This window comes from Tubulanus polymorphus, chromosome 3 (genome assembly GCF_964204645.1).
Source record: "Tubulanus polymorphus chromosome 3, tnTubPoly1.2, whole genome shotgun sequence".
Taxonomy (NCBI): domain Eukaryota; kingdom Metazoa; phylum Nemertea; class Palaeonemertea; order Tubulaniformes; family Tubulanidae; genus Tubulanus; species Tubulanus polymorphus.
This window is the reverse complement of record NC_134027.1, coordinates 8,016,642-8,041,893: the sequence shown is the minus strand read 5'-3', so window position 1 is coordinate 8,041,893 and position 25,252 is coordinate 8,016,642. Positions and strand designations below refer to the sequence as shown.

The following is a 25,252-nucleotide window of genomic DNA, read 5'->3' as shown; positions in this document are numbered from 1 at the left end:
ATCAATCCACACTCAGTTTCACGAGTTGACGCGACAGTAGTACCGAATACGACATATTTACCCGCAGGTCCGACTTTTTACAGCCAAGCCATTTTGCAGCCAGGATATACGCGTAGATCTCTTTCACCAATTCAGCCTGGTCCTCGTTCAACTCGAACTCATCGGCGTATTCATTCCAGACCTCGTCTTCGTCGAGTTGCATCGGAATCACCTGTCGAATCGGCGCTAGAACCAAGTGCCCCAACTCTTTACTCGGCAACAACGACTGTTCCTTCACCGGGAAACTGAACAAATGTGTCAGATCTAAGTCGGCGGCGAACTCTTCGGCTTTCGGGGAATTTTTCAGGCTGACTTTAATGTTGCACGGGTTGACGACGATTTTGTCATACGGGCTCAAATTACGCATTTTAATGCCGAGTTTAAACTTGGCTAACGACAGCAAAACTCGCGACGCTTGGTACGAACAATAATCGTCCAGATTGATATCCGGCTGCATTTTGTCTGCGGAGGTCGAGGAGACGCCCTCCGGCATCGGATGTATCACCGACAGCTCTTCGGTGATGTTAGACGCGGTGTACTCCTCAGTCGACGTACCGTCGAGATCTTTCTGCTGTTGGGCGCTTGCTTTCATCATTTCATCTTCCTCCTTTTCTTCCTCCGATTCGTCGTCTTCGATTTGCTTATCGATCGACTTTTCGTCTTCATCGGACTTCTTCACTTGATCGACGAGGATGATTTGCTCCGGGATGGTCGTCTCGAACAACAACTTAAGACAAAAGACAGTCAGTAAATTCACAAATGTACAGATGTAACTACTGAATTACATTAAAATGATTGAACCGGTTTCTACTCACTTTTCGATTGGTTTGCAGTGATACCAGCGCTGCCGTTATTCCGCCGACATCTTTGTGCGTTATATTCATCTGTTCGCCCTGATGATCTTTCAGGTTGCCATGCAATAGTTGTATTGTTGTGTACGCATCGTCGAACAAATCTCGAGGAAATTTCGTCAGGTACAAAAACGCGTAACGATACCTGTGGGAGTGATACATATTAAAATCAAGTTCATTCCCTTATAAGCATTTCTCTAAATGAATTTTATAAGTAGTGTTTCTGAATGATTTTCCATGTGTCAAGAATGAGACCGATAATCACTACAATGAGCCAAACCCGAACGTCACATTCTTAACCGCATACCTTTGGGTGAGTTGAAATGCCTGGGTACAACGTGAAAATGTCTTTGCTTGAGCTTGCAGTCGGGGTTTTATCTAAATATGAGAAATAAGCAATGCATGATCATACGAGCAACTCACAATAATGAATTCTCAGGATTGCGAGAAACTAACACATACCCTAGTTATGATCTTGTCAGCTTCCATTACTTTAACAACACTTTCCAACAGTTTATCCGGGTATTGGCTGTAGATTTTGTACAATTCATGTGCTCTACCTATCTTGTCATTCAATGATAGCGTACTCTACAATACACATATACACATCAGTAACGAGACGAGTAGTACTGTATAGGTTAACTATTTATTTGACGCACGAGCTTTCGCTTCTAATGAATAGAAGCTTCATCAGGTGATATACATCAATAATAGTAGTATGAATTCAATGATTTTCACTAATTAAGAGTGAACGTCAATTTGACCAGTATCAATCTTATAGCCAGTGCTTCATCTAGCATTAAAAAAGGGCAGGGTGCTGATTTCAAATAAGGGCATTTTGCGCGTGATTCCATTGGAGCAAGGGCACATAATAACGCACTCACGTCTGTTTTAGGGGCAACCTGCAATGTTCCCTATTGCATAGAATCGAGGTACCCCCTACTACAATTGAGGACTAGAAACTATGTTTATCTCTGATTTTGCCATGTGTGACAGACTTGACCACAGTACATCCTTACACCTATGCCTGTCAATGAACTAAAGTTAATCGATAATATGATAGACAGGGCTTTCAAAATTATTTGGAAAACCAGTAGCAGACAAAAATGGCAGAAAAAAAGCAATCTCAAAAAGCAAATGATACAGCGAAAAAAAGCCAGCAATAGTGTATAGGCCTACATGAAATTGCATATTTTTTAATCTTAGAAATATCAAATTAATTGATTTAAATTGATAGTGTTAGTGATTGGCAAGTAACTGTTGATAATTGGTAAGCAGCCAGCTTAAGAACACATTATTGCTATTAGGCTACTCAAACTTATTGTCTCTGCAAGTCTCTCTGTGAGTTCACCGAACAAAGTTTTTCACCTTGTATATATAAAATTTGTCTCACAGTCTGGATAAAAAGATCCAGAGCATCGAGATGTGTTCAAAACGAAACAATCCATCGAATATGCACTACCAGCTTTACAACGGCAGCCGCTAGAATGATTGGCAGTAGTTTGGAAGTCAGCCAATTTCCTGGCAACTAAAACTAGGCCACGCGTCTGAGGCACGTTTTCCCACGATGCACACTGACTGCAGTACATTTGAATATAACCACTGATCACATGAGCTACTATCATTGATATCATACGAGATATTTCATAGCCGTCGCAGGATTCTTACTAACAGTCGGATGTGACGGCTTATTTTGAAAACCTGACTCGGTACTCGTGACTGACGAGGGCAGGAGGGCAGACCTACGGCAAGTGATGAGGGCACAAGGGCGAGCATGGGACACATCTGAAGGGCACAAGGGCGGCTATTTTCGGCCTTCATTTTTGGCTAGATGAAGCACTGTATAGGCCCCACAGTTAAGCTTGTTCTCAATTGTAAAACTGTCGGTTAATCTTCACTGAATTATTCTTCTATCATGTAACTTTAAAAATCTGAACCATGTGAATTTTAGTCTTACATGAATCAGGTTATGCACACTACTGTACAATATGTCATCAGTTGTTTTCGGATCGGTGTGTACTGATTTCTGTTGGCAATGCTCTCGATAACTGTGTAGACTAAATTTCTCCTTCAATTCTTCCCGCGTTAACGGCAGGTGATATCCAGTCGTTTCTCCTTTGATGCTGCAATTATAGAGCATCGAATAACGAACCTTTTTATTTCGCAGATTGCTTCGTCAACAAAGGATCAAGTGGCAACTTACACAAATCGATCGTAGAGGCACTTGAAAACGGCCATGAACACGTCAGCGTTTTTATCCGCTTGCGAAAAGAAATACTCCTTTCCTGTTTTGTATTTCTCAACGAGTTCCTACAGACACAGAAACACAACTAATATAGAGCACACTGCTACATTTGTTTGCTAAATTTAATTTGTCTATTGTCTATCTTCTCAGTAAACTGGTCATGTTTATATTTTTGCTATCAATACCTGACAAGCGAGTGCCTCTCCCAGGTAGACACAGACATTGTTGTAAGTGACAGGGTTCTTTAGCATGAACAGTAATCGTCTGCGACAAGCCAAAACAGTTTTATCAGTGGCAGTCTAAATAGAGAAAAATATGAGATCCGCTATATGCAATAAGCCAGCAACCAAAATGAATTGTTGAAAGATAACCCTTGCAAAAACCTGGGGAAGAAATTAGCAATTTTTCTTGGATCGAAATATGTTAAACTTACAGGAACCATGTAGTGTAGAATATCTCTAACCAGTTGACTGGTTATCATCATTCCCTTTTTCTGGTACAAGAATGAGTTTGTCACATGGCATAACAAAAGCTACAAATATATACACAGAAATTAACACAACAAAATCCAACACAGCTATTAATCATTGTCCAGACACCGGTGATTTTCAGTTGTTAGCTAGTGGCAAACTTACGACTGTATCCTCTTCAGGCGTCCAGTTACATCTCGTACGTCTCATTTCCCGTAATGCACTTTCATCAATATCATCATGTACACCTATAACACAATGGATTATAATCAATGTATTCAACTTGATGCCATTAAGGTTATATGCTTATCACCTCTTTGAACAGTAGTTAAAAATGTTACTCACGTTTGGATTTACTTGGTGGCTTCTTCGGTTTTGGCGGCACAATAGACTTTTTGATTTTCGGTGGTTTTTCATGCGCGGGTGCATTGACTGCTTTCCTCTTCTGGCCTTTGCCGCCCTTTTGACCGTGAATGTTTGTGACCGAGGACAACGTAACTTGTTCAACTCGGACAGGGTTTCCGTCGCTGTCTTTGATGATGATTTCGACTGTGTTTTTCAAACCTGCCAATCTCTTATTTGCTTAAATAATCGAATAGCGACAATTAATCAAATGCTAATCCAATATCGAAACTTCTACTTAATACAAGTACACAAAAATATCAGAAATAAACTTACTATCAGATGTGGCCGATTGTGGTTTATCTAATTTACTCCAAGTCCAGTTGACGCGACGATGTCTGTATAAAAGAATTGTAATCCAGAAAAGTCTCTTTTTTTATTGTTAAATTGATGCATATCGAATTAGTTAGTTATACTTACGCATAAAAGCATGAGTCAATACCAGCCGCTCCGAGCCCATCACCCGGCAGAAAACCATTATCATCAATCGCATCATTACTTTTTGGTCTCAACATTTTCAACAGGTCTGGTTTAGCAAACATGTCCTGTTTGTAGTTGAAGTCTTCACCTTCTACTCTTTCATTTCTTAAACCTAAATCCAAACAAAATATACAAGGAGTTCTTTTATTTGTTTTTATCAAGTCATCATTCATCTAGATCTGGCCTCATGAATGTGTTCCTGCCCTCTGTTTGCCGAGGGAGTATTACTTATTACATTGTGATCGTATTCTCGAATATTCTCTAAAAACTGTGTTCTGCACAACAAAATATTCAAAATCAGAAATAATGGAGAAAGGGCATTCATTAACATTATACATACCCAATTTAGTGTTCATACCGATGACCTCGAGGTCGAGCCAATACTGTTCGACGACCTGGTAGTTTGTGAAAACGTAATATTTTGGTTCATATTCAATTTCAGTGGAGACATAACGGTAACCGGGATCAGATATTGATGTATCTCTCAACGTGGCTTGCGTATGGATATATGCAAACAACTAAAATATGAAAATGAGTACAATTATTGTCAATGTTGATGCTGTGTAATTCAAAACTGGAAAGGTGAAAAATCTTAGGTTAATACAAACTTATTCACACATACCCTATCCTTTTCTTTCTCATGCTGTGGTCCCATCGACAATAGACCGAGATAGCAGAGATTTGTGCACAGATTATTCAAAGCAAAGATGTATTTGCGCTTGAACAGGATCTTCTGCACCAAGGGTGGTGCCAGGTACTGCAGTGGGTAGAGTTTCCTGACAGGATCATTCAGCAATTCAGGCAGTTCTTCTATCTGGAAATTGAGAAACGAATATCAACATCTTTTCTATGGTAGGAAACAAGATTCTTGGAGTAAATTTAGTCGATGATCAACGTTAAATTACCTTGTAGTTGATACTGATAAGCTGACAGAAGAGTACTAGTGGAATTTGTAGTATGACATCACTCAAATAAAACCAGCCTTCATCATACCCTGAAATACAAAGATTAAAACCATTACGAAGGCACACACGCATGAAGCATAGCTGACAATGAGTAATTGCTTAAGGCCTGAACCATCCAAGACAATGCCCCTGCTGTTAATCCAGCTACCTCCCCAATAGAAGGGACAATATTACACCAGGGCAGCACATGCAACAGAGTGGATAGTAATGCACATGACCATCCTTTGTAAACAAGACAAAAACCCTGGGATACAAGAGAATTAAAAGACATCCAGTAGTTAATGTAAGGCAGTTGTTTATTTACCATGATGTTTGGGTAAATGGCTAAGGTATCTTTTCCAGTTCATTTCATCAACCATCACTTCAGGTTCACCCTACAAATAATTGATGTGATGGTCATGATTTCTCATCAAATGAATTTCAAGTTATAAGTTCTTCATACTGTTTAGTGTATACTAACTTCAACGTCGAGAGGGCAAATTTCCGCGGGTATAGAGTCGGCGATCGGTGCCGGCTTTCTACTGCGATTGTCTCGTACGAGATAAAACAACAGCTTATGAAACACTTCCAAACGACGCATTTTCGGCAGTAGACCATATTTACGCCCACAGGTCTATGAAAAATACAGAAAAATATTTTCAATAACAGTCTATAAAGATTAACCACGATTTGAAATATTTCAATTAAAAGTGTTCAATGAAAAACTTATACAGAAGACCGGATCAGCATGCCTCGCCTGAAATTTATTGCCACATGAGATCTGTGGTAAGTGGACGAATTTAAAGTAACATCATTATCAAAACTCAATAATCACTTACATGATCATATTCCAAGTTGATGTTTGTATTTTGCAAAGTCACCAGTTTGCGCAGACTTGACGACCCTGTTCCGAATTCTCCTGAAGTATCGATCTCTTGTTTGATGTGAGCTGTATTGGCGCTCGTCGCACGAGGCACTCGCGGCTTCTTGTTCGAGCTCGATGACTGTTTCGTGAACGACAATCCCATGATGTTCATTTTCGATCGTTCGATCACCGACTGAATTCGTCGGTCCGACACGGGTACGTCTTTGTCGCACAGAAATTGTAGCTATAAATATTCATGAGCATTAAAACTTAATTAACTCAGTAAACACATTCCTGGTTTTTGTATGAGAGACTGCGATGGAAGTAATGCCAAACCTTTCTTTCAATGCCGTTGTGCTTGATGACCGTTTTGATGGATTTAATCTGTCCCTCCTTGGCCAGTCGATTGACGATACGTTCAAGTGACTTACGATCGAAAATTCCCTCGAGACCCTCTGCTTTCTCCAACTCAATCATTTTCTATCATGAAATGAAAAGCATTTTGTCAAGCAGATAATACATCATATAACACCATGCTGCAGAATGAACGATTGAAAGGAAACTTACATTTCTGAGCAGGGTTAAATTATCGATGACCTGCTCCCGACGAACTGTTTCTATAATGATGTTCGCTCGTTTTAACCAACGAAGAGTCAAATTTGCTAAATAAAATAAGAACGAACATAAGTTTTGCTAAAGGATCCTAAAGACTGGTATCAGGACAATATTGGCAACCGTCTTTTCTTAAATTCTAATCATCTAATCTTTCGATTTAAGTAATCCCACCTACATCAACAACATACGACCAGTAATTCTAATGAATTAGGCAAAACTAATTAGTGCACTATAGCTAATCAGTGCATTTGTTCACCTGTATCTTTTCTAATGCTGGCAAATGCTTCCTCTTCAGTAGCGATTTCTAGTGGTTTTGATTCATCTTCAATGGTTATATCGTGCATAACGATACAATGCTCATCCAGCTGTCTGTGGAAAAGAAGAAAAAACAGAATTGAAAACAAATCCATACAAGTTAACGGTACGTGTGTTTCGATAGTCTATATACGAATAGTTTACAATATGTGTAATTGCATAAGACCTACTCAGTTTTGACACATTTCACATCTGGAGTTCGAACTGATTTCTTACGGCTGCTGCTAGGAGACGGGGCAGGCATTTTTGCTGAAAAAATCGATTAGTCATCAATTATATTTATTATAAGAATAGTGGAAACTTTCATCTTTTTCTTTCCATCATTATGACTTCAAGTTATGGTAACCACGGGCCAGTTGCACAAACAAGAATGAGTCACAAAATTGTCTTATTTCGTAGCTAATCTACCTTTATCAGAAGGTGTGGCTGTTAGCGCCAAAATACGTCCTTTTTCTCGGTTAAATTTCTGCTCGGCATCTGATTTATGACGATGAATTTCAGCAACCATACTGCAAATGAACATAGTCGAATTGTTTAATTTATATTTTTCAGCGTTAACCAGGCAACTAAGCTTGACAGCTCATGTTTTGGATTTACTGGCATTATAAAGCAAAAGTTATATATCGGTAATAGATTACGGAGTGGTCAGATTTCCAAGTTACACAAGTATTGAACGACCGAAATTGTCAAAATCAGATACAAGATAATAACAAATATAAGCCATCAATTCGTGAGGTTAAATGAATGTAGCTAAATGAATAACCCAAAAGGGTTTAGTTTAGGGAAACCAACATCCGAACGACATACAGATAATATAATAATAATGTATGTATCATACCGAGTGACACGCTGTCTTCCACGCTCAACCATCATACAGAAGGCGACACCCATCCTATCCAAGTTTCTCATGATATTTCTGGCGTCCAGTCTCGTCAGACCCATTCCATACGCGAGTTGTCGACCGTTGATTCCGTTCGGTCCCTGTTTGCACACAAAATCGTACGCTTGATTCATCAATGGTAAATCTCTTCTCCAGACCATCTTTTCAATTTCTACAAATATGAATTAGTCTTCATTTTACTACTATCCAGGAGTTACACCATCCACTATTAATACGATTTGCCATTAATTGTGCGTTGATAATGATAATCATAAAACATATTTCATACGTTCATCTTCATTAACTGCGCTCTCTTCATCCTCATCATCTTCATCTTCTTCCTTAATCATCTTATTCAAGCGGAGCATTTTGACAACTCGTTCGTTTTGACCTCTGCAACCAAATCAAAATGAGAGTCAATTAAACGTGCACAGAGAAAACAAAATTAACAAAACAATCACTTTCTTTTTATGAAACTGATGCATTACACAATGTAGCTAATACGGATGGTCGTGGAACCTTACTTGGTGTATTTCTTGTCATCCGGTACATCTGGATAAACTTGCGATATCGGGATATATACTACTTTCAGAAAATTCATAGCATGAGTTGACAGACGCTTCATCATCATAACATCAACATCCTACAAAATATGGAGCAAACCAATTGAACAGGATTTCTTATATTTCACTAATCAGAGCATTACAAATATTTCCATAGTTCATTTCGCTGAATTGCTAAGGGTGATGCCTTAGAATCATTCTTAACATTCTTGTTATATATCTGATCACAAATTTGGTTTAAGTCAGATCAAAAAGGTTATATTTGAATATCACATTTGATAAACTTACGCAGTCATGAATGATAGTAGCACAAGATTCCATCTTATCATCTTTACCATTGAGATAATTGCAAACTTTTTCAAGTGATTCCATGTATCGACCTTTTTTGGTTGTAAAAAAGCGAGTCAAATGCAGTAGTTTCACATGGGACATCTGGAATTGGCCTCTATTTGGTTTTTTAATCGCGTGAACCTAGAAATACATACAGGCAAATTACCGAACTGAAAAATAACAAAACCAGAAGCCAGGAAATTTTCTGACATATGGGTATTTTTCTTTATATTTCTGTTATATTTTTCTGACACATTTTATTATGGAACATAGGAGAAAAGATCAATGAATATTCATAACAAAGCAGATAAAAAAGAATATCCATTTCTAAATTTGACTCACATGAACTTGCTTTCTGATCAGGTTGTGTTGAATCAATGTTTTGCGGAAGTAATAATGAGTCTTTGACGATTGTTTGAAGACGTTTAAACTGACGATTCCGGTAACAAGTTCGCCATTCCAGCGCGATCTAAAGAAAAGCAAGCACAGAACTGCGTGTCATACCACATTAATGTGTTGTAAACTCCCTAGTATCATAATTACAGTTGAATAGCATGAACTCACCTCCCTACTCGTTCTAAGATACAGTACTGTATGTCTTTCAACTTCAAGAATGGATCCACATCGGGTCCCATCAACGCCAAATTTCTTTGCTCTTGCGAAGCAACTACGACCAAATACTCGCCCCATCTAGATGATAATCACAACACAATTATTCAATCTATATCAATCAACCATCAGCAGAATTGTGGTTTACAGAAATGTACCTCTCTTCCACTTCTTGTAACATCCACAGCAGGTTACCATGATAATCGCGAATCAGATTGGTAACTTTTTTGCGAGCTTGATAAGTCGAACACGAGCCTCTGACGCCATCTTCGTTTATTATGTTGACCGGATAAATATCATCTGGTGCTTCCGTCTGAAATCACGCGCGCAGAAATTATCATTCTCAACTATCTCGTGAAAATTGGATCTCTCTCTCTTAATGAATACAGACAGAATGCTTAAATTTATATGCTATAGGTAATGAAGTGTTCAAGATGATATAAATGTGAAGCGTACCAGACTCTACTAGTCTCAATAATTGTCTCATGAGTTTTTGAAAACAACAGCAATTCTTTATAGGGCAATTTTTCCACTTGCAATATACAAGAACAGCAGTCAGCTGCAGACAACTTAGGTCTATACACTTAACTTAGTCACTAATCTAAAATGCCAGGATATTACGTTAGAATGCACCACTGTTTTGGCTCCGCATTTGCTCTTGGTGGACACCTTGCACTCTTTCAGTATACGTATAAAGGCCTTTGCGCTTTTCAATTCAGTGTGCCCTTGGATTCACCCCTGTGAAGCCTATTAGAATCTACTTATCTAACCATACGCATGTAAGAGAGTTACGTACCGGCTCATAGTAAGATCCAGATTCTTCGTCATAGTAGTCATATCGGTCATAAATCACTAACGGTGGCCTGGGCACCGGCAGTTCATAGAATTCTAGTTCCGGATGTTTGGCCACATTCGCCCAGATAAATGATTTCGATTGCGCGTCAATGCTCAACGGAAACTTCGGTAATCTCCTCTCCAGTCGTTGCCACAACGCTGATAACGTTATTCCTGAAATAAAGACATTTCTAATCAATCGATGATATCCTCATTCAGTGAAACAATACGCCAAACCTAACTTAGAAGTTAAAGCACAGGTCCATATACCATCTAGGCCTGCACATTGATCTTTTCAAATGTTACTTACCCTCCAAGCCTTCTAAGGCAATTTCATCTACACATGGTTCAACAAAATCCATGATTAACGAATTTATTAATCATCTGAAAAAAATGTACTGGTATATTAGTTAAAACCGCTAGCCCTACATAACAATGAAATCCAGTATATGTACATAGTAGTCACAAAAAATATTACCGGTACCATATAACTGCACCAGCAGATTACTATAATAGTACATGCACAGCCAACTCTTGATGACTGGCCATACCTAGTTATCGCCACTCGCCAAAATTTAGATTTCCCCTTTAGTAAAAATTCAAATTTGAAAGCGTCCGTTTTTTCATTGAGTTCGTGATCTTCACTATAGAAAGTCTTTTGGTTGCATTTCAAAGACTCCGGGGTCTACATTGAGACAATAGTTTTCAGCGGTAGATTGAGTCCCTTTCTTTATAAATCTTGTCTTTTAGGTAAATGGTTAATTGGACTTGGATGATTAGGATTGGGTGGGAATAGGAGATTCAATTGGGCTTTAAAAATAGACTCTAAAAGCCATTAATTTATTAAAAGCTTAAATAAATATTGACATTGTTTAAACTTGAGGAGGTAAGTCAACAACATAGTGCTTGACTTTGTGATGTCTATGTTTGAAATTAGGGCAAGATTTTGACTCATGGTGCAGTACTGAGTAGATTGAGGGCGAGCAGGACGATTAGGCCCAGGACTCGAACCCCAAGTGTAGGAAGAAGAGGATAGAGCGCCAAGCGCGTTTGAATGAATGCTTGGGCTGGAGTAGATCGCCTCGAATCCCGTCAGGGGACATTATTTCCTTTACGCTTGAAAACACAAAAGTCATAATTTCTATCACTTACATAACCCTCACGAAGCCATTTTCGTGCGATTTACGTCGCGATTCGACCTAAAAAGTGAATATTTGGTGTCCTATTTATTATTGGGAAAATGGCTACAACGCACGCGGTGCGGCGTAAATCACGGATATGAACGAAATTTCTGGATTGCACTGAGATGTGTTTAGGCAGTAATTAGTAATTAAAATCAAATCAACTTTATTCATCCTTAAAGCGGGATGGACACAAGGTGAATAATCTGAAATAGCAACAATAATTTCATTTTCCCTTGAGTTGTAACATAATCAAAATTATGATATTCGATCGCTATAAACGAAATATCAGACCCTTAAACCCGCACTACCAGCGTGGGTACGCCCATGCAAGTGCGCCGGCACCGGGCCGGCGGGGGCCGGTCAACGAAAACTTCACGTTTAACAGGGGTTCATAAATGATCATGGACTCTAAAACGACTCATGGACTCTCATTTTAAAGTCCATGGTGAAACAAAAAAGGAAAACAGTGACATAAGAGTGGCATGGGGCACAGTTCTGTCCGTACCCGTGTGCCAGGCTCGACTTCCGGTCACCCCCGATACACCGCCATACTCTCTATAACGCCAAAATGGTTCTGCACCGATGTGGGTGGCGTATCGCGGTTGACTGTTAATCGATTTTACATCGTGTTAATCAATTCTGTGCTGGATTTCACTTCTGGGTAGGATTTGGGTTCGTGAGGTGGCTGATTAGGGCCACATTAAGAAGAATTAATGGGATGACACTTGATCTCCACCAATTTTTCTTTCTAATACCACATTTTTCGTTTAAACGTATCGTTAAGACTAGTTTTTCGTTTTAAAACCACGTAAAAATCAATTTTTTTTTAGCGTGATCTTATTCGTTCTAACGCCACTTTGGAAAAGATGGTTCGAACGTAGCGTCAAAAAGAAAACGCACGTTAAAACCAAAAAGACGTTAAAGCAAATACGTACCGTCTAAAAAGACGTTAAATGAACTTTTCGTTTCGAAAAGCTGGTTTAAACGTAGCGTTAAAACGAAAAGTGTATAAAAATGTTTAAAAAATTGGTGTTTTAGAAGCTTGCAGTTTCACAAATCGAGTAATAAATAGAGAAGTTAATATCAGGGGTATCAGTTGCACAGCCGTGGCTTTACGTTTAACACCAGTCTAAGACTGTCATAGTTTGCCAAGTAAGTGAGATTAATGACTTTTGGATTAAAGCCACTGCAACTGGCCCCTGGATCCGTCTCACAAAACATTATAAATTTTAAAATATGAATTACGGTCAAACACATTTGAATTGTTTTGTGAAACTGGACCTGTGCCCGGTTTCATAAAGCTTTACTCGATTCAGTTTATCTAATCCAATTGTTGAGTAAATCATTTTTATGAAACTGAACCTGTGGGATGTAATTTATGTGTGACCCAGAGCCTGTGAAACTGCTGGCGTCTGTTGTAATCACTAGAGCTAGAACGACGGAGAAAATGAATATTTATTATTTCGAATAAAACCATACAACAGTTCATACAAAATCAAGGCCAAGTCCCATAACAAAAAACTTATTGATATTTCGAATTTTTGGTTTTTGATTGTGGGACATGTCTTGGCACATCGTACAAAATAAGTCAATTTACAATATTGTACCACACAAGTTCACCCAGAACAAAAAGTGGAACCGGGCCCTGGGGTCAGTTACACGGAGGGCGTAAAACGTCTCATGCCCTTGATCCATATCAGAAAGCACATCATTAATTTATCTTCAATTTCAATTATCAGTTTCAATAAGAATAAAACCCAATATATATACCGGGGGTATATACGTACATTTTTAGAATTATAATCAGAAATCGAAAGAGACGATGTTTTGGAATCTCACTAGAGATCCCCGTCTGGTGTGAAGAAATAACTAGAGCAGTAGAAAATATAGAGGGAAGAACAAGTTAATTGAAAAGTAGAGAGTAGGTTATTTTGTGCATAGGTTGAGAGGTTTTGTTATTTTGTGCGTATGTTGCTCTAGTTATTTCTTCACTTACTCTTCACTTTCTATTCTATTCGCAAAAATGACGATACAGCTTTGCGAGACAAATGGGGGGGGGGGGGAGTCTATGAAACCATCACGAACAGAACAACAATTATGGCCTCCTCATACCGGCCGGTAAAATTGAACAATATTCATTTGTCTTAAAACATAAAATAATCATATAAAATTGCAGATCTCTGAATTGATTATTGATTGACAGCTCCAAGAAGAGTAGATGGCGCATTGGTCCCTGTCCCTAACAGATGGCGTACACTTCACCAACAATAAACCCAATTTTTGGTGACGTATTTTGTGAAATACTACATTCGAAATGATTGATCCTCCTCCAGTTGTATTTGATGACCAACCATTATTAAGACTTGAGTCCTCCATTCTACTACACGAAAATGTAAGATGCCTCCAGATGATCTGCGTTTTTACTTCATAGGTTCCCACTTCCCATTGCTGAAAAAGTAAATCTATGAAAGTCATGAACGCCTTTATCACTTTTAATTCGATATGGAATAAGAGCAGTTTCAGATTAAAACTCACAGCTTTCGTCTCACTTGTTTGCAGAATTGATAGGCTGCGTGTGAGGAGGATCTAGCAATATGTTCGAGGTAAAAATTCAACCAGGTCCTTTAAGCTGTTAATTCTGGTGCTGCGTGGATTTTATTCTGTAAACAGAAAATTGATTATCAAAATAAAGAGGCATCACGAGTGAGTCTGCTATTCTGAAAATTGTTTGATTCCTTACTTGTTTTGATTATTGTAGCATATTGTCCACAGTATTTCTAGTAGATTTGTTTGGGCATGCAGCAGCCGCACTTCTTACAATTTATTTCGAGAGAATCACACATTACAATTCTGTATAGAATTAGTAATTGTTAGGTTACTATCAAATTAGTGCAAACTCACCATTTCCAGCACGATTGAACTTCCAGGAGCCACTGACTTTAAGTTAAAAGCACTGATGATTTCCTGAAAAAATGAATATATAAGTAATTGAACGGTACAAATGTTTAACAAGCAAGATTTTCCAGGTTGTATTGTGTAGAGAAAATTACTTAGTTTCTTCAAAAAATAATAACAGCTTCAACAACGAGCTTCTTCATTATTTGACGGGTGAATATTCTTGACTTTTTACAGCTGCAATTTGTTTTGGGTGTATCGATAGCATTCTGGAATGAGAAAATTATGCCAGAAAATAATTAGTGAAATTAACAGAAACTGCAACATGTTTGTGTTCGATTGACAGAAAACCCACCTTTATGACAATGTGTTGAGTGTATGCAGATTTCTGGGGTCTGATGGTAGCTATAGACTGTCGTCTAGGAAAGCATTGATACCTGCTAACATCAACTGATCAAAAACCAACCATTTTCCTAACTTGATTTGAAACTAAATCTATTGAAACCGGACAAAAATGATGAATATACCGGTAGTTTTTAAATGATAAATCACGACAAATTACTGCAATAGATTGATAGAAAACTCACCACTTCTAAATTGTATTTGATTCGTGGAGCGCAATATCTATTGTTTGCAGAAGGAACAGCTTCATTTTGGCCCCTAAAATAAAAATACTGTATAGAGTATCTCTCCTCTGAGGAAATAAATATATGAAAATGATGAAAACGTTGATTATGCTAACTTACAAGCAAAGAAGTGATTGAAAATTCACCTTTCACTGATTAATGTAGTTCCATGGTGTTGTTTAATTCTGGAGGGAGATTTCAAATTCTCGATTGTTTCAAGCTCAAAAGCATTCATTCTATGTGTGGAACTGGATGGTCATAAAAAGAAAACATTTCTTAATCAGGAACTGACATTTACAGTCAAACAGCAGCAAGTATACAGTCTGGAATCTGCGATATATCTGAGATATATACTGGTACCTGTTTTGAGGATCTAAAGCGATATCCATCATTAACAAATGTTCAGTGAATTCGCAACGTTTACTGTTCACAAATTTGTTATGGGTTCCGCTTGTTTTGCTTGTTTTGTCATTGATAAGTAATTGATAAGTCAGAAAATTGATAAGTGAAATAAAGAGACATCGCGTGTGTGTCTGCTGATTTGAAAATTACTATTTTTCTTACTTTTATTATTGTAGCACATTGTTCACAATATTTCCGTAGTTTTGATTGAGGATACAGCAGCTGCATTTCTTACAAAGATTTCCAGAGAATCACACATAAACATACTGCATAGAATAATTTCCAAACTAGTGTCGGATTAGCTTCTGACATTTTGGCTCTTGAAAGTGAAGTCCAGCTGGAAATTGTCTTCATAGTGAAAAAGGCACTTATCTAAGAGCACTGACGATTTCCTGAAAAAAGAACGAATACTTGAATGATGGAACTGTACAGTTGTATGACAAGTGAGTACCAGGTTGAGTAGAGAAAATTACTTAAGTTTCTTCTAAATAGCAGCTTCAACAACGAGCTTCTTCATTACGTGAGGGTGAATATTCTTGATTTTTTACAGCTGCAATCTGGAAAGAGAAAATTATGCCAGGATAATGATTAGTGATATACGTAAATTGAAACTGCAGCTTGTTTGTGTTGGGTTGACAGAAAACCAACCTTGAGTTATGACTTTGTGTTGAGTGTATGCAGATTTCAGTGGGGTCTGATGGTAGCTTTAGATTGTCCTCTAGGAAAGCATTGATATCTGCTGGCATTGACCTATAAAACCCACAATTTTCCGGACTTCATTTGAAGATAAATCTATTGAACCCGGACGAAAATGATAACAGTTTAGTATTGATAAATCACCACAAATTACTGCAATAAATCGATAGAGAACTCACCATTTCTTTGGAGTTCATTTTGGCCTCTAAAAAACAAACGTTGTATAGAAGCGTAAATAATAACCGATAAGTTGTTGTGAAATAATAGCAGTTTCAAACTTAATCAAAAACTCACAATTTTCCTCAGTTCTGTAGGGCCTATTGAATTTCGATGTTGAGGTGTACAAACTAACCACAAATCTATCTATTGATGAATTTTTGAAGCTGCTGGTGCTGCGTGTATTGCGCATATTTCATTCTAAAAAGAAAAAGAAACAATAATCAGTGAAAATAGAGCAAGAAACATCTCAAAGTTCTCAATCAATGAGACACACGATTACTGTAGATTTCACAGCTGTAGATTTCAGATTGAATGAATAGTCGCAGATACATGTACTATTGTGCATAGATACAGAGTTCAGACCACTGCATTACTTCATCCTGTGATTGAACAGTGATTTGTTCGCTCATCTTCACTATTCCCATCAGTCTAACTAAAACATCGTAACACTTCAACTCATCTAACCTCCCGTCCCGACCCTCCCAGACCCCTTCCCTCCCGCCCTCCCAGACCCCTTCCCTCCCACCCTCCCTCACCCCTTCCCTCCCCCCTCCCAGACCCCTTCCCTCCCACCCTCCCTCACCCCTTCCCTCCCCCTCCCAGACCCCTTCCCTCCCGCTCTCCCTCACCCCTCTATAAGCTCTCTGTCTCTTCCTTTGCCACCACTCAACTCTACAATAACTCCATGACGAGTTGCCATTTTTCACGATCATATCAATTTCATAAACAATTCGAAATCCTTTATCAATAACATCATTGATCCAGAGTGATTCAAATAATGACCAAGTTCACAAACGAATCACGGCCTTGAAAATGACATGGCCTCATTTTTACAGATGATCTCTTTATCAATTGAGGAATTCATTCAAATCATTCCTTTCTAGTATTTCATTGTCCCTCAATTAGTATCTATATGACAATAATATATCATGTTGGGGAATGTTTAAATCGATTTAAGTTTCTGTTAACTGATCTAATTTTCGAATGAAAGGGGTGAGTTTGAGTTGTGTTTATCTCCCGATTATCAAAACAAGCTTAAAAACCTCAGCAAACGATGTTGTAAGGGAGGGAGGTGTGGAGGGTTCACCTGGATCAAACAGAACCTCAACACTCACAATATTGCGAGGAAGGCAAACAGATACCGAGGAAAAGAATCATGGCTGATTCAGATAGATCAAAAGATAAGGCTATATTTATGTTGCCTCACGAATTCAATAAGTCATCACTCTAATTATGAAACCAATGACAGTTAGTAGTCAGATGAGACATATCCAGACCATCTACTAGAGGCTTTATATCAGCAAGTTGTTTTATGAATCCCATTGATGATAATTACTAATTTTTACAAAATATTTGATTGTTACACTTAAACCCAGCGGACAAAACTCAGGCCATATTTCATCATATATACCCTTTTTCTTTCTTCATTCTCTTTTTTCTTTTTTATGCGAACATTTCAGTACACAGAGAGTTTTTTTTCTGATATTCAGTGCTTTATGTTTATGAGTCGAGGTAGGAATAATCCCCTGCCCGCTCGCTAAGCCAGCAGGACACTAAACCTTCGAATTGCTCTCGGACCCCACTCTTTATATTTTTTCTTTTTCTTGAGTCGATGTTGGAATAGACACTGCCCGCTTTGTAAGCCAGCAGGACACTAAACCTTCGAATTGCTCTCTGAACCCACTCTCTTTATGTTTTTTCTTTTCTTGAGTCGAGGTAGGAATAGACCCCTGCCCGCCATCTTAGCAAGCAGGACACTAAACCTTTCAATTGCCCTCGGACCCCACTCTGTTCGCTTCATATTCTTTTTTTTTATATGGCTTTTCTTATTTCTTTCCACTGGCCCTCGTCAGATCCGACTGGGATCAAGTTTAATCTTGTAGAGACAAACAGCAAAAAAAATCGTGATATAAAAAGATATGATAGTTGATTTAGAGAATCACTCACAGATGCCAATATAAAGCCAGTAGTAGAGCAGCACTGATATACGAATATTGTCTACAAATGATTCTTTCCTTAACAATGACATCAATTCCACGTAAATCATTTCATTCACGAATAGATTCTTTATGAAGACAACATAAATAAATTCTGTTCCTAAATAGACTTTTCATTCATGGTCCTGATTTGGTGAGCAAATAGTAAAAGTTTGGTTTATGGTTTGGAGACCATAGAGAGCTGAGCTGGAGACAGAGTTTAGTTCATGGCCATGGTTTGGAGAATATTGAGTTGTTTGGAGACCACGGAGGGTAAATTTAGTTCAAAGTTCTTGGTACGGGACCATAGATGTTCGTTCATAGCTTGGTTTGATAACCCGAGGATAAATTTGGCTCATGGCCCTCTTACAAGGTTGATTAGTTTCATGGCCCTGATTAGATAACTAAAGCTGACACTAGATTTCAATCAAAGGAGAAATTTTTGAAATATACATAAAGCATAGATTGATACCCGCATCTATAGTTTATAATCTTGAAGTCAGAAAATGACGTAATCAAAAATTGATGGTTTAGCCGGCAGTGGTGACGATCAAAGGCTGAGGTGCTCTTCAAGAATAGTTTAGAATGTTTCATATATTACGCACACGTGGAGCAGTTTTTAAGCCAAAAATGGTCACAGCTGAACAAGTAAACATATACCAGTATAACGTTGCATTTTTTAAAAGGAGCGTTTGAACTGATCAGACGCATGATCTCCGACCATATGATCACAGGTACAGAGTAAAATATCATACACCGAATGGGTTCAAAATCTACGTACTCATTAACAAAGTAAGGAATAATTTACTAATTAAATAAAAAACAATGCACTAATTAGAGTCTGAAATGATGCTTTGATCAAGTCTGAGCTGCGTATATAAACTGAAAAAGTGACGCACTGATACAATTCAAAATATAAACTGTGGAGTTTTAAGTAACATTCATAAACTGACATGATCGTGAAAAATGGTAAAATAGAATAACTGCCACAAAGAAAAAAAATCTTTCATCTGTAGTAAGTAAACGAGTCAAAATATACAGAATTCCCATAAAAATGACTACCATTCTATCTATCCGAGATTTTTTGGCTCGAGGCTAAATCATATAGCGAGAAATAACCGGGCAAACCCGAATAAAGAAAATTCATTCACTTCATTTCCAACACTAGAAACATGTATAGTTTTCATCTTTTCCTTAGGGAAGCCTTTAGTATCCGTCACTGATACCATCCCCTTACTTGAATTATCTTCTGGTATACGGTATAGATAATTCTACAACCTATCTATGGCAAAACAATAGTCTCTCTGTGTTAGTCAATTCGTGTCATCATTGTTCCACCTATGAATTGTACGGTAATTCAGAAAATGTGTCCTATCTGTTTGAAAACACTAGGATAACATATAATTACTAAGGATATCTATCTTCAAAAAGTGATATCTGTGCCGCATACTGCTGAAGGAAAATGAAGATATCTAAAAATCCTAAAAATAGGAATATAGAATATAGGAATAAGAATAGGGAATATCTGAAAATAGGATTACAATACCAATCTCTATTCTGATGAGTTCCATACTCTTCTTCAAAAATGAAGAGTAGATCTGTCTTCGAATCTGCAGCCGATGAGGAAGCAGAAATGACTGTGAAAAAATACGTGACTGCATTTCAACACTCGTAGACAATTTTCAAAGACGTCTACAATGTACAGAAAGCTGCTGGTAATGTAATCAAAATGAAGCAGTACCACCAGGTATCAATAGTCATCGTTACGTGTACGCAATTGTTATAACTGAGTTGCTCATTGAGCTGTATATCGGTCACAGCCAGGTAGCAGTTACTGTTACTCAAAAAATAACTCATTCGTGGCCACCATGAATTGACCAGAGTTACTGTAAAGTCCCCATTCAAAAATCTGGGGCAATATGTCTACAATGTTATTGTAACGCGACGTATCCAGTCTCGCGTGGGGATGCATAAGAGTAAAGGCGTTTTATACTTATCAATCCTATTGGTTATTAGAAAAAATGAAAAGATGGGATACATTTTCTGAAATATCCTGTAGTTAAAGACGAAAGAATTAACTACCACCAACCTACTACCTGAACCCTGAACCAACACCCACCTAGACCACTACCCTATCCTCCCCTCACCTCTTCCCACCCGCCAAGACCCCATCCCTCCCGCCATTCGCTCCTGCCCTCCCAGATCCCCGCCCTCCCAGATCCCATCCTCTCGCCCTCCCAGATCCCATCCCTCCCGCCCTCCCTCGTCCCATCCCTCCTGCCCTCCCAGATCCCATCCCTCCCGTCCTCCCAGATCCCATCCCTCCCGCCCTCCCTCCCTCACCCCATCCCTCCCGCCCTCCCTCACCCCATCCCTCCCACCCTCCCCTACCCCTACCTCCCCCCAACCCTACCCACCCTTCCCCAAACCCCGCGGTTAGGTGAGTTGAATTGTTACGATGTTTTACTTAGACGGATGGGAAAAGTGAAGATGAGAGAACAAATCACTCTTCAATCACAGGATGAAGTAATACAAGCGATCGGAACTGTGTCTGTACACAATATTACATGTATCTACAACAATTCAATCAGTCTTAAATCTACAGCAATTAAATCTACAGTAATCATAACTGTTAAAATACAAATCTGATTGTGACAAAAGAACACGATCGATAAGAATTGTGTTATTGACATCAGGGACCAGTTTCATATTGATAAGAAATAAAATTAGGAAACCTGTAAACCAACAAATTAACCCCACATGAACTAACATACACAGATATAAGTAGGGGAATTTTGAATGGATTGAACAAATATATAAATGCAACAGCTCACTGTGATTTCATTTCAAAATATGGTTTATAACACTATAAAACTGGTCCCTTAAATCAAATCAACAACTCATAAACAAACGTAAATGTTACTTATCTTGAATTTCCATTTAATGATTCGTGTTATCCTGAGCAAGAACCAAGAAATTGATTCTCCTGATGTCCTGTGCTGAATCCAAGAGATTGATTCTCCTGATGTCCTGTGCTTAATCCATGAAAGTGATTATATTGGTGTCCTGTGCAGAATCCAATAAATTGATCCTCCTGATGTCCTGTGCTGAATCCGAGAAAGTCTCACATGTAAAACAGTGATTATTGATGTCCTGTACTTAATCCATGAAATGATTCTCTTGATGTCCTGTACTGAATCCAAGAAAGTGATTCCGTGTTGTCCTGTGTTGAATCCAAGTTCCCATTGTAAAGTGATACCTATAATAGCCAAATCTAAGATAGTCTTCTTTCCTTAGAGTAAACTGCAGAATTCTCAAATTAAAAATTCAAACTTACTAATTAAATCGTTCGCTCCAATCTGTAGTGCATTTATTCAGTGGGCTTTTCTTACTACGGTTCAGGTTTTGCCTTCGGAGTTCAAGAGGAAATATAAAAGAGAAAATAATGAAGAAACGTGAACAGTATGAATAATATGTTTTCTGAAACCATTGAAGATTCAAAAGATGAAATAAGCTTACACTGTTTATACCCGTTTCTGATGTCAATTCCATATGAAATGGTTTTTTACATCTACAAATGAAAACAGAACATTTGATACTTCCAGAATGATGCAGCATAAAAACAGAATGAATTCACACGGAAATCAAAACTAATTCACATGTTTAAGAATCCTTTCAGAAGAAATTAGAACACAACAATGCAATGGTCCCATGGTCAGATATCAGTTACCAGCAATATATGAGGTGAAATGTATTGGCACCATTTTAACCACGTTATAAACACTTACCGAATATTGAAATACTGATTTCTGGGGTACGAAGGGAGGGTGGTTGTGTTTGGAAAAGGGTGCATTTTTCTGCGTTCGTTCATGTTTCATGTTGGAAAACGCCATTTTCCTGTGCCGGATTAGGCCAAACTAGTGGACACAATGACCACACGTCATATGACCACATACGTCATTATGTTCCAGATTCGAGCGTCGCATGTCAGAAATTTTCCATATCAATCTTGGAGGCTGTTCTTTTTTATTTCATTCAAATGTTCTACGTGAGAGGGGACACGTAGCTATGGGAAGTGGAAACCAATGAAGTAGGGACGTAGATCATCTAGAGGTAATCTTACATCTTCTAATATTCATATTCTCTCTAGTCCCAATCCTAACGTGAAGCCGTGAATAAAGAACCTACGCACAAAACAACAAACCTCTCAACCTATGCATGAAATAACATATTCGATTCCCAAATGATTTACTCAAAACTAAATTAAGATTAACTGCATTTAAATCGAGTAAAGCTTTATTAAACTGGGCTGCAGCTCTTCCAGTTTCAGAAAACAATTCAAGAAATATTGTTGGAAAAAAGTAGAAAATTCCCGATAGTTTATATTTTGTGAGCGGATCCAGGGACCAGTCGCAGTGGCTTTAGTCCAAAGGTCTTTAATCTTGAGACTGTTGTTAACGTGTTAACTGTAAGCCAAATACTCATTCGTTCCGTGAAACGCATAGGCTTCATCGGAAAAGAACCCCCCGCGTGGCAGTCACTAATCCAAAATCCAGGGTTCCAGCGCGAAATAATCAACTCGTAAAATCGATTAAGTCCTTTTCGTGAAACTGACCCTAAACAAACCGTTTCTTTCATGATTCTCCGCTGTATGCGAGGTTTTTAATGATTCTACCCCACCGAGGTTTCATTGATTTTTGCCCTGGTATGCGAGGGTTCCCGGTCCGCGAAGTTTCAATGATTCTTACCCTGGTACGCGAGGGTTTCATTGATTCTTACCCTGGCATGCGAGGGTTTCTCGGAGGAAGCTCATCTCCGGGCTCCTACTAAAAGCCGACCAGCGCCGACCAGCGCCGACTAGCGCCGACCAGCACCGACTAGCGCCGACCAGCTATCAAAAGCGCCGACCAGATACGCTTACCAAAACGGATAACAAATTCTTAAATTGAAATAATAACTTTTATTTTTATCTTTTTACTTTTATCTATTTAACACGATTAACTCGATTGATCGTTTAAACTAGTGTGTCGGCATCAAAAGTCAAAAACAAGATACTTAGAGCTACAATACATTTGCAAAGAAATACTTATTTAACTTTTTTCATTGAATTAAATAACAGAAATATACCAATATACAAATTTACATGTTAACAATTTACATTCAGGCTTATATTCACTATATTTCTCAGATCTGAAATATACAACGGTTGATAGTCTGATAGTTTGAACTTTGTCATCAAAAACATGTTGAGCTACAATAGCAATACTTTAACTTTTTCAGTGAATTATTAATTACAAAAATATATACAAATTTACAAGTTTACAATTTACATTAGGACTATTTCACTATTTCTCGGCGAAATTATACACGTTAACACATATCACTGATATTTCTATTAACCTAACCTTAATTTTCGACTTTTTGAATTTTCCGATTCGCCGTTCTTTCACTTTTTACGCGTTTCCTCTGACCTGGTTTTTTTGCAATATTTCCGGTTTTAGGAATAGTCAGCAGACCATCTGTTGATGTCATTGTATTAATTGGTTTTGTTGGCCTTATCGTGGCTTTCATGAATTTCTCAGTTTTTTTTTATCGTTTTCAGTTTTTTGAGTCCAAATGGCATGGCTGACAGTATAGCTTTTTAATTTTGATACGATTTCGAAGTTTCCTTGGTTGTGAATAGCTCTGCGAATATCGATATATTGTAGTTTCACCATTTTATGTAATTCCTCGATTAAGTCCGGAATCTTTAATATCTTCCATTTGGTTGAAAGTTTTATGATACTGTTAATTGTCTCGCAATTGTTGTTGGTCCAACCGATTGAATGGACCTTTTTCACGACTGACGGAAAGAACACATACTGCTTTAGTCGCGGTTCCAGTTTGTTGAAATAGGCTATAAACTCTGGTGCTGATTCCATTATGTCTGCCTTTGTTTCAATCATTTTTTGTTCGTATTTGAATTCGTCATCCTGATGCAGCGCTCCACTTTTACCGAATATCGCATCGACTATTCTATCTTTAACTTTATCGTTGACACCAGTTTTGTGCAACAAATGTCTTTTTACATTTTCGATAAGATGCCGGTAACACAATATTTGATTAGCGGAGGGGAATGCCTCTTTTACCGCCTTAAGCAACGCTTTTTCTTCATCAGAACCGAAAGTCAGAGATTCACTGTAGGCGATTTCAGTCGTTGTGACTTCCGAGTCAAGCTTCCCTTTGATGTGTGCGAAGAAATGCTGATAGGTTTCGGTTTCCCCGTCCCAATGTAAAAACAGAGGGCCGATGAATATCGGGTGTTCCTGAGTTTCCCGGCGAAGTAAATGTGTATTCTTAAAAACGGTAATTGTCAAAAAACACGCACCAACGTTAAATGTCCTGTCAACACCAAGGATAGATCCAGACTGTACACAGAATGTACGAATGTCTTTAATTTGTTGGTCTGTATATAGAATAGCCATTGGTGGTTTTCCTTTCAATGCGAACACTTCTCGTACAAAATCGTTTTCATGAAGCATATTAAACAGTTGTTGAATGTCATCGGCGACATTTTTCCTATGTCCATTATTATTTTTCGATTTTTCGCGATGATTAACATTTTGAACCTGCTTTAAGTTTCTTGGAACATGCAACGAACTGTTCAAACATAGTTCATTATGTACATCGCGCGGTGGCTGAGTAACGCACTTTTCAGCAATCTTTTCCATTACAGAGTCAGTTGTCCTTACATAATCAATCCCCACCCCCTTTTTTGTATTTCCGTGCGTTACACCGAACAGAGGTGCTTCGCCTAGATACTCAACGATCGC

At 38.2% G+C, this 25,252-nt stretch overlaps 1 protein-coding gene across 11 annotated transcripts in view; it reads right to left on the bottom strand.

Moving 5' to 3' along the window:
* The window catches only part of LOC141902445 (general transcription factor 3C polypeptide 1-like), a 61,670-nt gene extending 45,419 nt beyond the window's left edge, over positions 1–16,251 (bottom strand). Inside the window, exons 1-41 of one of the 11 annotated variants that reach the window (XM_074790165.1) lie at positions 16,198–16,251; positions 16,023–16,106; positions 15,508–15,941; positions 15,268–15,395; positions 15,109–15,181; positions 14,877–15,016; positions 14,677–14,790; positions 14,367–14,590; positions 14,162–14,286; positions 10,753–14,074; positions 10,405–10,616; positions 9,767–9,921; positions 9,564–9,689; positions 9,342–9,468; positions 8,958–9,140; positions 8,631–8,749; positions 8,396–8,499; positions 8,065–8,278; positions 7,635–7,735; positions 7,397–7,475; positions 7,168–7,280; positions 6,864–6,958; positions 6,633–6,776; positions 6,271–6,540; positions 5,913–6,065; positions 5,757–5,826; positions 5,393–5,481; positions 5,110–5,301; positions 4,828–5,005; positions 4,428–4,599; positions 4,284–4,345; positions 3,951–4,187; positions 3,771–3,853; positions 3,569–3,667; positions 3,321–3,434; positions 3,094–3,200; positions 2,848–3,013; positions 1,353–1,478; positions 1,198–1,268; positions 855–1,035; positions 62–766 (exon numbers count right to left, since the gene is read on the bottom strand). In XM_074790165.1, coding sequence (XP_074646266.1) covers positions 62–766; positions 855–1,035; positions 1,198–1,268; positions 1,353–1,478; positions 2,848–3,013; positions 3,094–3,200; positions 3,321–3,434; positions 3,569–3,667; positions 3,771–3,853; positions 3,951–4,187; positions 4,284–4,345; positions 4,428–4,599; positions 4,828–5,005; positions 5,110–5,301; positions 5,393–5,481; positions 5,757–5,826; positions 5,913–6,065; positions 6,271–6,540; positions 6,633–6,776; positions 6,864–6,958; positions 7,168–7,280; positions 7,397–7,475; positions 7,635–7,735; positions 8,065–8,278; positions 8,396–8,499; positions 8,631–8,749; positions 8,958–9,140; positions 9,342–9,468; positions 9,564–9,689; positions 9,767–9,921; positions 10,405–10,616; positions 10,753–10,804 — 4,899 coding nt within the window. In that variant the 5' untranslated portion in view covers positions 10,805–14,074; positions 14,162–14,286; positions 14,367–14,590; ... (5 more) ...; positions 16,023–16,106; positions 16,198–16,251. The other 10 variants (XM_074790168.1, XM_074790171.1, XM_074790174.1 and 7 more) reach the window with 10 other exon arrangements.
* Between the last annotated feature and the right edge of the window lie 9,001 nt (positions 16,252–25,252).